The sequence below is a fragment of the Miniopterus schreibersii genome, assembly GCF_964146895.1.
Source record: "Miniopterus schreibersii genome assembly, chromosome: 1".
In the NCBI taxonomy this organism is placed as follows: domain Eukaryota; kingdom Metazoa; phylum Chordata; class Mammalia; order Chiroptera; family Miniopteridae; genus Miniopterus; species Miniopterus schreibersii.
Genome location: NC_138101.1, coordinates 42,955,426 through 42,970,900, shown reverse-complemented (window position 1 = coordinate 42,970,900; position 15,475 = coordinate 42,955,426). Strand labels below are relative to the sequence as shown.

Genomic DNA, 15,475 nt, shown 5'->3' with positions numbered 1-15,475 from the left:
TCGTTCATGCTGTAGCATGTATCAGTACTTCATTCCTTTGTGCTGAACAGTATTCCATTGTATGGATATAACAAAGTTGATCCGTTCATCAGTTGATGGGCATTTGAGTTGCACTTTTTGTCTATTATGAATATCAATGCTCATTCATGTACACATTTTTGTAGGAATGTAAGTTTTCATTTTTCTTCAGTATATATCTTGGAGTGGAATTGCTGGGGTATGTGATCCTTAGTCTCTTCTAATCTTTAATTCTTTACCATCTCGCAAGCTCTCTCTCTTTGCCAATCTCATGTACTCCCACACTGTTATTCTTTAGATTTTTAGAACATTTTCACTTTCTTTAGTGATTATGTCTCAACCTCTTTCTCTGTTGTCACACTTGGGTAGTTCATATTACGCTTTTTCATGAAAAGCTCATGACTTTTCATTCGGTGACCTCAAGTTTCTTTAAACTTAATTCCAATGACATTTTTCACTAAACTTCAGTTACCCAAGGGAACAGCCAAACATTCCACCCTTCAGAACCGGTCATCATTTTGTGCCATTTCTAAGATTTTTTTTCTTCCTAGCTACAACTTTATTAAGCAAACACACAGAAATGATAATTGGGAAACTATAGCCGGGTGGGAGTGGGGGAGAATCATATTGTTATTTGGTTATTTAGTCATTTAGAGCTTTCATGCAAAACCTGGGCAGCCACCCACCAGGAAGACTTGACACAGCTTTCGGTGGGAAATAATAACCTCAGTTACTGAGAACTCCGCTGCCATTCTAAGGCAGGAGTTTTTGTACAGTTTAGAAACCTGCTAAGAAACCTTTACCAGAAGCTTCATAGACATTACTGAGGTAACGTGTCTTAACTACAGAACTGCATGATAATATGTTTCTACTGTTTTTCAAAATCCAAAGGGGAGGTTCCAATTTTGTTCCTGATGTTCCAACTTTTATTGAGTAATCCTCAGAGATACAGCACTAAATCCAGTTGATGAAGATAGTACCATTTCTAAGATCTTAGTCACAAATTGACTTCTTTGACAGTAACTTTCCTATTTCAATCCGATTAAACTACTTCATGCCTATGATGACTTGCACTCCCTCAGTGCCTCCGTATTTCCAATTTATTAGCTAACTTCTGTGATAATTTGTTGTCCTGTCTTAGCTGGAACCCACGGCAAGCCATTCCAGCAGTGTTTCCTTCATCTTCCTCCCTCTCTTAACTTGTTTAATCTGCGTTACAAATTCTCCAAGAGGTAGCTAACATACCATCTATTTTCCCCGTTCTTGTCCTTGGGGATGCCAAGTCCCACAAAACAGTTTCAAGTGGGCACAGTTTACTATTTTGAATTCCTTTCACACCAAAATGACTTCTCTCATAACTACCTATTTCAAGGAGTTTCTGCTTTCAAATCCTTAAGACTTAATTTCACCATGAGCTATTTTGCAAAAATCAAGTTCTTTAACTGAGAAGATCTAGGCCAGCTCATGTGTTTGACCAACACTTTTCCCTGTTTTTCTTTAAACCCCTTTTCGCTAAACCTCTTCAAGGCTGAGCCCTTTTCATACTCGATTACCTTCTCTTCACTATGTCCTTGGCTTTTCATTAATTATTCCTTTCTCTTACCTTTTTAAAGACACTCCATTCTTTTTCCTTACAAAGATTTCCCAGTTTAAAAAGAAACATGCATGTGCATGTGTCTGCCTCCTCTTTAGCAGGCATGGAAGTGACTTTACCCAGGATGTGTAATTCTTGAGCGCCCTGTCTCCTTTACAGTTGGCTTTCAAACTCCCATCTTTTTGAAGTTGTTTTCTCAAGTGTTCCCTAGTCACCAAATCCAATATTTTGAGTCTTTAACCTTTTGGTTCCCTGTGGGATTTAAGCTTCAGGGCCTCTTGCTTAGAGGGGCCTTGAAAATGTTTATCTTGTTGAATGTTTTTATAAAGTTGTAAACAAAATATTTTTTGTATTCTTGTCCAGCTTCAGGCCCCCCCAAACCTGGATTTGGCATTTTATTCAAGGGGCTCTGCCCCTCACATAAAAGAAGTTCATCAGATTCTGTTATAGCCTGAGGTAACAAAATTGGGCATGGTTTCCTCAAACTTGGTCACAGCAAAAGATAAAGCTACTCGCTATATTAAGACATACCTTGGATTAACCAAAGAATTATATTATGTTCATACCTAGGTCCCAGGTCTTGTCCTCAATGTTACAGGTTCAGAAACTAAGTCTGACCAAGGTGATCAAATACTGGAAGGTTAATTCATACTAACCAAACTCACATAAGATAATTTGTAAACCAGCATGTTTATTTCTTAGTACACAAAAAGGAACCAATACCGTAATATTGACTGTGGGTACAAACACCTGCTATCCAGGACACTCGTAACTGGGTCAAGTTAGAGACCAATATGATTATCAAACGTTTCGTTTTCATGATTTGAACGTGAAAATAACGGCGCGGAAGGCCTCCTTACTGTAGGGGTGTGGCCCAAACCCCAAATTCCTTGCAAATGAAGCAAGCCCTGCTTCTGTGTGACCGGCGTGTGCATGACTGGCCGAGCAGACCGCCGGGCTGGGCACACTTGGCCCACCTGGGCAGCATCCCACCTGCCCGGCTGGCCCGGCCCGAGCCTCCCGCGGGAGGCCCAGCGGGGAGGCTGCGGGCAGCGCTTCCTCCAGCTCCAGGCGTGGTCTCCCCCTTCCACTTTCAACAAACCCTGCAAACCTCCCTCCCCGCCCTCCCCGTGGGCACGTGAGCCGCCTCCTGCCCTCGCGGGCGCGGAGGGGTTTCCCAGCGACGGCAGAAGGAGCCTCCGCCTCCAGAGGCAGGTGCGGCCCGCGGCCCGCGCCCGCGAGCGTCGGGGAGCGGAGCCGGGCGGAGCCCAGGTGAAGCGCAGGGTGCCCGGCGCTGAGCCAATCCCCGCTCACGACGACAGGGGCCGGCCAATCAGGACTCGGGGTGCTTGGCGCAGGGGCGGGCCCGCCCCGCTGCGGCGGCGTGGCCGACGCCTTCGCGCAGGGCCGCGGCGCGCAGCGGGTCCCGGAGCCCGGGCGCGGGAGCCGTCGGAGCGGAGCCGGGGGCGCGCCCGCCCCGGCTGATGTGCCCGCAGCCTCGGCCCCAGCGGGCGTCGGTGCCCGCCGGGGACGCGTTCTGACCTGCGCCGTCTCTTCCTCTCGAGACTCGGTGCCTATGGCTGGGGACGGAGTGAGGGCGTTGCCGTGACGACGGCAGCATGCAGCCCGGGGGGGCCGGGGCGGGAGCTCGGGGCCGTCGGAGGCCGGTCGCCGCCCCGCCGGCGTCGCCTGGGACCCTGCCCGCGGCCGCACCGGGAGCCCCAACAGCCCTGACGTTGCTCGTTTGCTAGTCAGCATTTTTCACACCGGAGAGGGATGAATTGCACCGCAAATTTGTTTCCAAGTTGAAAATCGTTGGGTCTTTCCACGTGAAAGGATATTAAAGAAGCAGTAAGTATAATCCCTTCAAAGGCTTCTGTTATCTCACTCTCTTATGTAGGAGAGATTTCGGTTTCTTTGACAAAATACATCAGCATTATTTGAATCTAAATGGTTGGCATTAGAACTGGCCGCTGACATGGCACACGCCCAGAAAGACCGCGCTGCCAGCTGGCCAGGCTTCGTTTGTAGGAGGCGTGAAAAGTTCCAGTTACGAGTGTCTGCGTCGGGAAGCAGGAGGCCTTTTCAACCATGGTACTTCTAAGGTAACTGTGGGCAGTGCCACCTGGAAAATAGGTGTGTTCAGCGTGCTGGGACCAAATGGGCAGTTGGCTGCAAGAGTAAGTTTGGAGCAGTCGGCTTACACAGCGTTAGCTTAGATATGCTTCAGAACATCGTAGAGATGCTTACAGTAATTTTAATTTTGTTTACTTGGCATTTTCAAATATCTGGGACATCAAGTGCAAAATGTTTGTAAATGATGCAGGTTACGGAGTCCATCTGTTTTTGTCCTTGACATGATAAACCTAAAGTCTAGTCCTTGGTAAAGCATGCTGTCTTAGTGGAAGGAAAAATAATTAAGGAAAGGAGAGGGAAAATTAAATTGAGAATTTTTTTCAAACAGTTTTTATTTGAAAATAGTTGATAGGCATTAAATGGAAGTTAAAATGTCAAATGTATGGAAATGTATGGGACACTGCTGTGTAAACAGTTTATCGTAGAACCTATTATCAAAGCTGGTAGTAAAGTAATGAAATACTTTGAGTTGGTGTTGACTGGGATTTATTGTCATTCACCCCTCACTCCCTCAGATCAATCATCTGGTTTTCTATGTATATCTATATAATAGAACCCTAAATTATCATATGTAAAATGCTAAAAATGTATTCAGTGGATTATCATAGTTTGCTAGAACAAAGAGGATATTTGTATTGTCTTTGTCATCAGTGTACTGATAGGGAAGCAGGTAAAGACATCACAGTTCACAATCTGGGTAAATTAGTTTTAGGTTGCCATAAATAAACAATGTAATAGGTGAGAATATTTCCCCCCCAAGTTTTATGAATGAGTATTTTTATATTGTCAGATTGAAAAATTTTAACTATGAATCATTTGAATATATAGTTACCTAAAGATATTTTTAAAATATGTTTTTTCATTGATTTCAGAGAAAGGAAGGGAGAAAGAGAGATAAAAACAATGAGAAACATCTGTTGGCTGCGGCTTTCATACCCCCTAATGGGGATAGAGCCCACAACCTGGGCATGTGCCCTGACCAGGAGTTGAACCAGTGACCTCTGGTGCATGGGGTGATGCGCAACCAACTGAGCCACACCAGCTGGGCTAAAGATACTTTTTTCTCAAACTTTTAGAACCATATTGGGATTAAGATTAATATTTTTTTATTTTTTGGTTCTAGAATTTAATTTCAACACCAGATTTAAAACATAAATTTAACTTTGAAATAGGCAATAAAATCTTATGAATTAAAATCTATCTGTATTTGGACTGAAAAGTTTTTTTCTGTACCAAAATACGTAGTTGAATGATTGTTGGACCTTCATCAATCAGTAAAGTAGGAAAGAGTTTATTAGGATTGCCTTTATCCAGAAAATGACATGTAATAGGAATATAAAAGAATTCTGAACACAAAATTCAAATTATCATTCTCTCTCTTTTTTTTTCTTTTTTACAGAGAGAGGAAGGGAGAGGGAGAGAGAGATAGAAACGTCAATGATGAGAGTCATTGATCGGCTGCCTCCTGCACGTCCCCTAATGAGGATTGCTCTGACTGGGAATCGAACCCTGACCTCCTGGTTCATGGGTTGAGGCTCAACCACTGAGTCATGCTGGCCAGGCAATATTTAATTTCTAAAAATCTCCCTTTATACTGTGATGTCATTGCTGTTATTTTGTAAGTTCAACATAAGAATTTAATTACTTTGGTAAGAAAAGTAAAGAAAAATAGTTTATCGAAGGTTCTTAGTGTTTACTTGGTAAGTGCTCATTTTGTGAACAAATATTTTCCCCCGTTGAGTAGAGAGTGTGTAAAGATTTTCAACTTTAATCTTTTAATCCTGATTAAAAAAAATAAACATGATCTTCACTAAAACCAAATTCACTTGTGCCTTTTTCATCTTTGCATGAAAAGGAATCATATTTTTCTAAAGTGGGCTGTAATTGTTTTGTACAATTTGTTTTGTACGATAGTTCAAGTGTTCCTTTATCTGAATGAAAAATATGTTGAATTTCATCAACATGACATTTAGTAATTTAAATTTAAAGTTAATGGCTTCAATTACACTTGTGTTGTCTATTATGAAATGTATATGAATATTTTGAAAACATAGCTTAGAATTGGAAACAATAAGAAATTGTGAGTCAGCAAAGTGTAACCATCAACACAGTGACTGCTCTAATATGGAAAACAAGTGGGGAAGAATTAATTTTGCTGGGAGGGGTGGAAAAAAATTAATGTAACCAACATTATTAATTATGTTTTGGTTTCTACAGCAAGAAAAAATCCTCCTGGTTTTGAATTAAAATGGAAAAATATGAGAACCTAGGATTGGTTGGAGAAGGGAGCTATGGAATGGTGATGAAGTGCAGGAATAAAGATAGTGGAAGAATTGTAGCTATCAAGAAGTTCTTAGAAAGTGATGATGACAAAATGGTTAAAAAAATTGCTATGCGGGAAATCAAGTTACTAAAGGTGAGTAAATAAGTATGGTTTGTTTAAAAAATAAGTTGCTTTTTGATCAAGATTACATTTTGGGGGGGAAAATTACTGTTTTTATATTTGTTTTATTTATAACAGGGTTTAAAGTATAAATTTCTTCTTTTTGGCCATAAACAAAATGATTATATATGCATATTTATATATATCATGAATGTAAACATAATTTTTAAAGTATTTTTGCTTCTGTCTATATCGATCTGCCTATCTGTCTACCTACCTAGCTAGCTAGAGTTAAGCTAGCTATCATCTGTATTGGGGTTCCCAAAGACCACCTCAAGGTTCAGTGATTCACTAGGACTCACAGCACTCAGCAATAGTTGTACTCATGGCTGTGATTTATTATAGTGAAAGGATATAAAGCAAAATCAGCAAAGGGAAACCTGTTACAAGCTTCCAAGAATCCTAATCTAGTGGAGTCACATAGGACACACTTATTTCCTCCAGCAATGAGTTGTGATAACACATGTGAAATATTGTCTACCAAGGAAATTGATTAGAGACTCAGTACGCAGGGTTGTTATTAGTGGCTGGTCATGTAGGCACCTCTGCCTGGCTCTTACCAAAATTCCAGACTCCCAGAAGGAATTCAGGTATTCAGCAATGAACCATTTTTATCAATCTGGATTTGAAGGGACTCGTCCTGAAATCCAAGTTCCCAGGTGCCGGCCAAGGGCTCACCTTGCAGGCAGACCTATCTAAAGATAGCAGGCTCAGGTCTGTTATGTTATCTCCCTCTTTAATCAGTCTCATGAGAAGTTTATCAATTTAATTATCTTTAGAAAGAGCCAGTGTTTAGCTTTGTTGATCTTCTCTATTATGTATTTCTCTTCTATTTCATTAATTTTTATTTTTTAGTATTTCATTCCTCCTTATTTTGGGTGAGTTTATTTTATAGTTTTTTTCTAAGCTGTTGACATAGATGTTTATTTCTTTCATTTCTAGCCTTTTCCCCCTCATTTATGCATTTAAGGCTATAAATTCCCTTCTCACAATAGTTTGATATGTATCATAGAAATTTTGATTAGCAGTTCAAAATATTATCTTATTTCCCTTAATTTCCAAATAAGCGGACATTTTCTTGATTTTCCTCTTTAATTATGACACAGTTGCCCTGTGTGATGTGAGTATATACTATGTAAGATTTTATTCCTTTGAGATTTCTTAATACATGCTTTTTGGTTTGGAATACAGTAAACAAACAAAGAAAAATTCCTCATGAACTTGAAAAGTATTCCATTAAGTTAGCTTTGTTATTTGCATTGATTAAATCTTCTAAATTCTCACTAATTTTTTTTTGTGTGTGTGCGTATGTGTTTGTTCTATCCAGTACTGAGAAGAAATATGTTAAAATCTTCCTCTATAATTATTGATTTTTCCTTTTTTCATTGTAATTCAGTTAAGGTTTAACTTTATAAACAGAAAGGCCATATTATTAGTATTTTATAGTTAGAGTTATTATATCCTCATGCTGAATCAAATTTTTTATCATCTTGAAATAACTTTTTATTATAGTAAAGTTTTTTCTTATGGTCTGTTTTGTCTGAAACTAATAAGGCTACACTAGTTTAATTTTGGTTAGTGTTTGCATAGTATACTTTTTTCCATCTTTTTACTTTCATTTTTTCTCAGTCCTTGTGTAAATGTGCCTCTTGTGAACATATAGTTACATTTTGCTTTTTGTCCTGTTTGACAATCTTTGCATTTTAACTGCAAGTTAGTCCATCTACATGTAATATAGTTTCTGATATATTTGGGTCTAAATCTACTACCTTAATATATGCTATTTGGCTCACTGGTTCTGTATTCCTTTTTATTCTTTCTGTCTTTGGATTGATTACATTTATCATTCCTTTATTTTTCTCAAATAATTAGAAAATTAGATAGTTTCTCTCTTTTTGTGGTTACCCTCGACATTTGTTAAAGTCAAACAGTATCCAGCACTTTTATCCTTCTTGCAAACCTTGTGGTACTTATCTCTGGTTATTCCCTTTTATCTTTCACACTAACATTGCCATATATCAACCTTTTTATATATTTAAATACCACAAGACATCGTTATTTTTAAGTGTTCATTTAAGTTTATTTTTATCACTTTTCTTTGTTCTTTCTTTCTGCATCTAAGATTGTTTATCTGTGATCTCTTCCCTTCTTATTGTTTAGGATTTCCTTTTGTGAGGACCTACTGTAGATAAAACATTTCAATTTTAGTTTGCATGAAAATTTCTTTTATTTAGTTATTATCCATGAAGTATATTTTCACTGTGTATAGAATTTTAGGTTGGCAATTATTTTCTTTCAACAAAATGAAAATAACATTGTTTTGTCCTCTGGCTTCCATTATGGCTCTTGAGAAGTCAGCTGTCAGTCCAATTGCTGCTCTTTTGTAAGTTTATTCTTTTATGTCTGGATTTTTTTTTTCCTGTCAACTTTTTATTGGCATATACATATAGAAAAGTGTACATATCATAAGAATATATCTCTATGGAATAAAAAAAAACCTGAACAACCCCATTTAAATGGTAGCCACCATCTAAATCAAGAAAGAGAACACTAAAATAACCCCAGAGCGTGCCCCCCCCCCCAGTCGCTAATGCCTTTCTCCTCCACTCAGGTCATGACTATCCTGATTACAATCAGCATAAGTTAGTTTTGTTTTCTGGAACCTTGTTCTCATTATATCAAAGAAGGTTTGGGTTGTTTTGTTTTGTTTTTTGTTTTTCCTTTTCAGGGTATGTCATGAACTTTGGAGAACTCTGCTCTGCCAGCTTTGGGGCCACAGATGATCTCTTGGTACCTTCCTACACTCCTGTTTGACCTTGACTACATTTGGCAGTTTCACCTCATTTGTTGTGGGTAGGGGTCATAGATCCTACTTAGTTTCATCAAAGATGGAGCTACATTTCTTTTTTGCATTGGTTTTATTGTGCTCTCTGGGAGGACAACAGAGCAATGTGGTCCTTTAACTATAATTTAAAAACTGGAATATACACTTACAATTTATATTGTTCATACATTTTATTTATATGTCCTTCTTATGCTAAGATCTATTTTAGATTGTCCCTAATTGCTAGTCATTTGATCTTGTAAAAACTATTTTGTATTTTTTTGTAACAGCAACTGAGGCATGAAAATCTGGTGAATCTGTTGGAGGTGTGTAAGAAAAAAAAACGATGGTACCTAGTCTTTGAGTTTGTTGACCATACCATTCTTGATGACTTGGAACTCTTTCCAAATGGACTAGACTACCAACTAGTTCAAAAGTATTTGTTTCAGATTATTAATGGAATTGGATTTTGTCATAGTCACAATGTAAGTATTTAAATAATTATTTTGCCAATGATTGAATCTCCAGAGAGCAGTCACTTAATTTAATGAGATACTTATTTAAAGTTTGGACCAGTAAAGTCATAGAAATGAACTGTTACTTTGATATTGCCGCTTTCCATGTGTCACAATACATGTATTCTTTTCTCCAACATTTTATTATGAAGAGTTTAGGCCATACTGAAAAGTTCAAAGAGTGTGCCATGAGCACCCATATACCTACCACCTGGATTCTGTACTTGTTAATATTTTTGCTGTATTTTCTTTATGATATATTTACTTATCTATTCATATACTTATCTTTATTAATGTCTTATGCATTCATAAGTAAATTATAGATGTCAGGACACTTCAACTCTGAATACTTCAGTTATGCATATTAACTAGAGTTTAACATTTGTTTGCTTTTTTTTGAGGTAACATTTACTGAGTGAAATGCACAAATTTTAAGTGGTGGGTTTTGACAAATACATATACCCAAGGATCCATGTATATTACTTCAGATTCTCTTGCTGAGTTGTGAAGTATAAAAATCCCTACTCTTACCCTATAGTCTGTCACAGTAATTTTATATCCTTTGCATATCATATAAAAGCACCTCTAGCTCTGGCCGGGTGGCTCAGTTGGTTGGAGCATCGTCCTATACAGCAAAAGGTTTTGGGTTCAATTCCTGGTCAGGACACATACTTTGGCTGCTGGTTTGATCCCTAGTCGGGGTGTGTACGGAAGGCAACTGATCGACGGGTCTCTCTCCCTCTCCCTTCCTTTCTAAAATGAGTGAACATATCCTTGGGTGGGGATTAAAAAAAAGCACCTCTAAGTAAAATGACACAAAGTACAGAATGGAGAACAACACATTTATTCCTCTGGTTTTACAAAATGTTTTAAATGACATTTTTTGTGTGATTATAAAAGTGATAGATGCTGACGGTAGATGTGGGGCTGGCCCTATGAGCTCACCATGGATGTCTAGGATGTAATAGAACTTCTAGCCTATACAAAATGTTCAGCAATGGCAGATTGCCGTTTAGGATACTGATCCCCTGAAAGAGTTTAAAAATATATATATATATCTAATTTTTTTTCAAAATACTGTTTACTTGTAGCAGAAAATTAGTTCTAATATTGTTTTGCCTAGCTGTAGAATTTTAGTATTGCCTCCCAGTGTTCATATTTTCTCCTTTACAAATCTTAACTTGTTGACCCTCTTTACATTTCTAATTGTCTGAATAATGCCTCCACTTGGGTGCTCAGCAATCCACAAAAAGCCCCTATGGCTAAAACTAAACTACTGGTTATTCCATCAAAACTAACTTTTTCTAGACTTCTCAGTTTTGGTGATGAAACCACCATTCTTTTAGATTCCCAGGTTTAAATAAATATCTGAAATTACTTCCTAAGCTCTACTGATGCCTAATTTAAAATATTTCTGAACTATGGCTCCTCCTTTCCATTCCTCTGAGCACTAGCCTAGTTTAGGCCCTTATTACCTCATAGTTGTCCCACTGCTCTGTTCCTTGACTCTACTCCCGCTCTCTGATTTAGCTTGTTTATGTCCAACATCTTTAAACACCATATTGGTCCTTTCTCTTCCACGGGTTTCCATGGCCTTGGCAGATGCTCAGACTTCTCAGGCTGGCAGTTGAGACATCCTTCCTCCTTAGTACATAACCCCTACTCTAGAAGTAACATTTCTCTAGAGCCTCCTGGTCTATCTCTGTCTTCATTCTTTTGCTCTGTTTGTTGCCTTCACTTGGATTGCCCTTTCATTTCTACATTTATCCAGGTCATACTTAGTATTGAAGACCTCAGAGCCTACCCCTTTCATACAATTTTTCCTGACCACCCAATCTTCAATTACAGCTTTACTCTCTTAGTCTTGAGAGCAGTGATGAACAGAACAATTGGTTTTATAATTACATATATATATATCATCTAGTATCTTTGATTATTTATATACAGTTTTAAGCATAAATGTTATTGCTTGCCCAACTAGATTTCCGGTTCTTTAAAGCCAGGAAGAATTTCATATGCTTTTATTTCTTTTCATTATAGGGACAAAAACACTGCCTTACACATGGCAGGTGCTCAAAAAATAATAAATTTGTTTAACTTGATGTGCTAATATGCTATTCTCTGTTTTTTATTTTGTTTTTGTATTAGATCATACACAGAGATATCAAGCCAGAGAATATATTAGTGTCCCAGTCTGGCGTTGTTAAGTTATGTGATTTTGGATTTGCACGGACTTTGGCAGCTCCTGGGGAGGTTTATACTGATTATGTGGCAACCCGATGGTACAGAGCTCCAGAACTATTGGTTGGTGATGTCAAGTATGGCAAGTAAGACGTGGTGGTGGTGGTGGGGTTAATATGTTTCTAATATAATAAAAATTCCTCTAACACTGAAAGGGAGTTTTGAATTTAGGGAACTTTATAAATTGATTTGTAATTTTTGGTGCTTCCCCTTTAAATATTCTTGTGAAACAACTTGGGGTAAGTATACTTTTTTTAAAGGTAGGGAAATCAAGGTGAGCAAGTGGTCTTTTTTTTATAGTGGTTCGGAAATAGGTATACTATTTTTCACTTGTAAAGAGAGGTATCATTGATTGGATAAGTCTGACATTGTTGGAATGAGGTGAGGTGGAGTGGGCAATGGTCAGGGTAGAAATAATTGAGAAATGTTTTTAAAACATAAATTATTTCCATAAGTAAATTCTTCAAAGAAGAGGGGGTTGTAACTTTTACTGCTTTTACAGAAATCTTTAAAAAATATTTTTTATAATTTCTGTTTTCAGAGTATATATCATTTAATATTTTTTTGGTTACTTCAAGTTCTCATTTTACTGCCATACTGTAACTTTTATATCATTTTATTTTTTTATTTATATATCTTTATTGATTTCAGAGAGAGGAAGGGAGAGGGGGAGAGAGAGATAGAAACATCAATGATGAGAGAGTCATTGATTGGCTACCTCCTGCACTTCCCCTGCTGGGGATCGAGCCCGAAACCCAAGCATGTGCCCTAACTGGAATTGAACCGAGATCTCGTGGATCCTACGCTGATGCTCAACTGCTGAGCCACACCCCGGCTGGGCTTATATCATTTTATAATACAGCTATGACCTTGAGCAATTTCAAGATAGTTGTCCCTATGCTAACAATGCCAGCATATTCTTATGCTGATTTTAAAGACAGTTTATTCTAAACTGATTTTAAAGACAGTTTTTCTATTCTTTTTCCCTATTAGCTTTCAGTTCTCCTTCTTATTACTGTATGTGTCCCTAATGACTCCTCCTGGTAGTTTTCAGTGTAGGGTAGGATAAACTGATTAACCTGTTAGAATTATGTGTAAACAAAGAATGAGTAGGCTCTAAATGGAAACTCAGAAGGCTTATTTTCAGAATAAAGTACACATGTTTTGATTTTTTAGAAGCCCTTTTCCTTTGTCACATGATTGAAGTTTCTGGAAACCTGACTTACATAAAATGGGGAATTAGTACTTTTAATTTTATAGAGAAATGTGTTTTTATAGGTAAGATAAAGCTTGCTACTACTCTTCTTAATACCTAGAATACTCGGTAGTAATATGCAGAGCAGATTCAGTCACAGTAAACACATTAGGACCCCAGATTTTACCCATATTGCTTTTCTTCCAGGGCTGTCGATGTGTGGGCCATCGGCTGTCTGGTAACTGAAATGCTCATGGGAGAACCCCTCTTTCCTGGAGATTCTGATATTGATCAGCTATATCATATTATGATGTGTTTAGGTAAGATTATACGCCTGCATTTTAAATTTTAGAGGTTTCCTCCTATGTTTTTTGCTTGTTTGCATTGATTTAGCAAGGTAGGAAGCAAATAGGAAAACTTCATTTTCAGTCTGGCCTTGGTCTGTGTGATATATGGTCTTAATCATACTTTCACCCACCTGTAAAGACTGCGGGGTACCACCACGTTAAGAACACTGTCTTTGGTTGATTTTGCAGAGAGAGCCCCACTTCCCCCTGAACTAAAGAACAAAAGTTATACATATTTCTCTGCACTTTTGCATTCAGTAAGTCACCCACAGACAGGATGCAAATGATCACTTATTACCTATGGGTCACCAAGCATTGGGTGTAATATGACTATACTTTCATCCTCACCTTCAAATTGATAGACACAGAGACTTCCAAGGTAGTTTAATCTTGCTGCAGACATGACTTTTGTTGTTAGTGCTTTGGATGAAATGTCAAAGCTAGACTGTCACAGTATTCTTACATTTGTTGAAATAATCAACTTCATGTTGGGAGACAGAGCTTGGAAAATCGAAACAATGGTAAAATACTTGGGGCCTATTTAATTATTGGATTTTAAGTCTGTAGGTTAGAAATTCAACAAACAATATAATGGTTTCATATGTATTTTATGCTTGAATAGGTATGAAGTTGAGAAAAAAGATAAAAGTGTTCAAATCAGACCTTAGACATAGTTACAAATTCAGTTGACCAAAAATTAAATTCCTAAACGGTAAGATTGATATATCTAGATTAGATTCTAACCATATGACTCTTAATATTTTCGTTGCTTTAGTCAGCACTTTTATGCTTTGGTGTTAGAGATGAAGTGCTGGTAGTTATATTTAAAAAATTATAAAATGCTTTACTTCTGCTTTTCCTGTGCTCCTCATGTCTTTAGTTCTATGTTTACTGCCATGTGAACTTTTCTAAATGGGTATGTTGAGATAAGAATGTTCATTTCCTTGGGTTGACTTAGGTCAAAACTGCTATAAAGACTGCTGGTGCCACCACGTTAAGAGCGCTGTCTTTGGTTGATTTTGCAGAGAGCCCCAGTTCCACAAGCTGTGTTCCGCTTTTCTCTAATCCACATCACCTGTCTCTCTGACATTTCTCTCACAATGCATAATGACAGAGATGGGTGCTGTTCTCCCCTCCAGGTAATCTCATTCCAAGGCATCAGGAGCTGTTTTATAAAAACCCCGTGTTTGCTGGAGTAAGATTGCCTGAAATTAAGGAAATGGAACCACTTGAAAGACGCTACCCCAAGCTCTCCGAAGTTGTGATCAATTTAGCAAAGGTAACCATACTTGTTCTTTCACTTTCTGACAGGGAATTTATATTATTGAGACTTGGCTTTCTATTCTTTTTGTTCTTGTTTAGTTGATCCTTCAGGTTAACAATTTCATGTATCTGTATGTGTGTGTTGAGGGGTGGGGGTGGACTTCAGAGATAAAGACTTGAAAATTTCACGTAAGAAATCATTTAGTGCTATCTAGCATGTTTTAAGTGTGATGACATCCTCATAATGATTTTTAAAATATTTAACATTTAAAATCCAAGCCTGTTTAAGTGGAAAAGAGGAGAAAAGTAGGATAAGAAAATAAAAAGAAGGTAGAGTAGCAGGAAAATTAAAGTATAGGGCATAGGATTATGTCCTAAGGTGTATTATTACACTTGATGTTAGCCAGAAGGCCAAGAAGCGATCTGTGGTGTATAGTTAGAGGGGCTTTTGCTTAGCCACTGGATTTGCTGAAGCTAATTTACATATTATCATTACCTTTGCCTTGTGTTTGATTGAGGAAGATATTAGGAGGAGTCTCAGTGGATCAAATTGTCTCTAAAAGTGGACATTTTGGAATTATTAGCTCAAAGAATTCTTATTAGTTAGAATTGTCCTACAGTATTGATAAAATAAGTACCTCTAAGACACCAGGATCACATAATATTTATCCAGGATCTTTTTTTGCTTTTTAAGTTTTCTATATAGCTCATTAAAAAAGTTTAGTGAACTTATAACTAATTTTAATAAGCTCTCAGAGTAATACATTTCTACTTCTCTACATAATTCTCTACACATGCAAATATTTTTCATTGAGACCCGCTTTATGATCTATCTATAAAGTGATTTATAGGAAATAAAAATAAAATTATTGTTTAGCTTATGTCCCTTATAGCAGAAT

General features: G+C 37.6%; 1 protein-coding gene across 3 annotated transcripts in view; it reads left to right on the top strand.

Annotated features, from left to right (window-relative positions):
* Window positions 1–2,988: 2,988 nt before the first annotated feature.
* Window positions 2,989–15,475, top strand: part of CDKL2 (cyclin dependent kinase like 2) — a 30,172-nt gene continuing 17,685 nt past the window's right edge. For 2 of the 3 annotated variants that reach the window (XM_081133160.1, XM_081133159.1), the window contains exons 1-6: window positions 2,989–3,463; window positions 5,966–6,164; window positions 9,306–9,500; window positions 11,679–11,857; window positions 13,174–13,286; window positions 14,453–14,592. In XM_081133160.1, the coding sequence (XP_080989286.1) occupies window positions 5,997–6,164; window positions 9,306–9,500; window positions 11,679–11,857; window positions 13,174–13,286; window positions 14,453–14,592 (795 nt within the window). In that variant the 5' untranslated portion in view covers window positions 2,989–3,463; window positions 5,966–5,996. The remainder of the gene's footprint in view (window positions 3,464–5,965; window positions 6,165–9,305; window positions 9,501–11,678; window positions 11,858–13,173; window positions 13,287–14,452; window positions 14,593–15,475) is intronic. The other variant, XM_081133161.1, reaches the window with a different exon arrangement.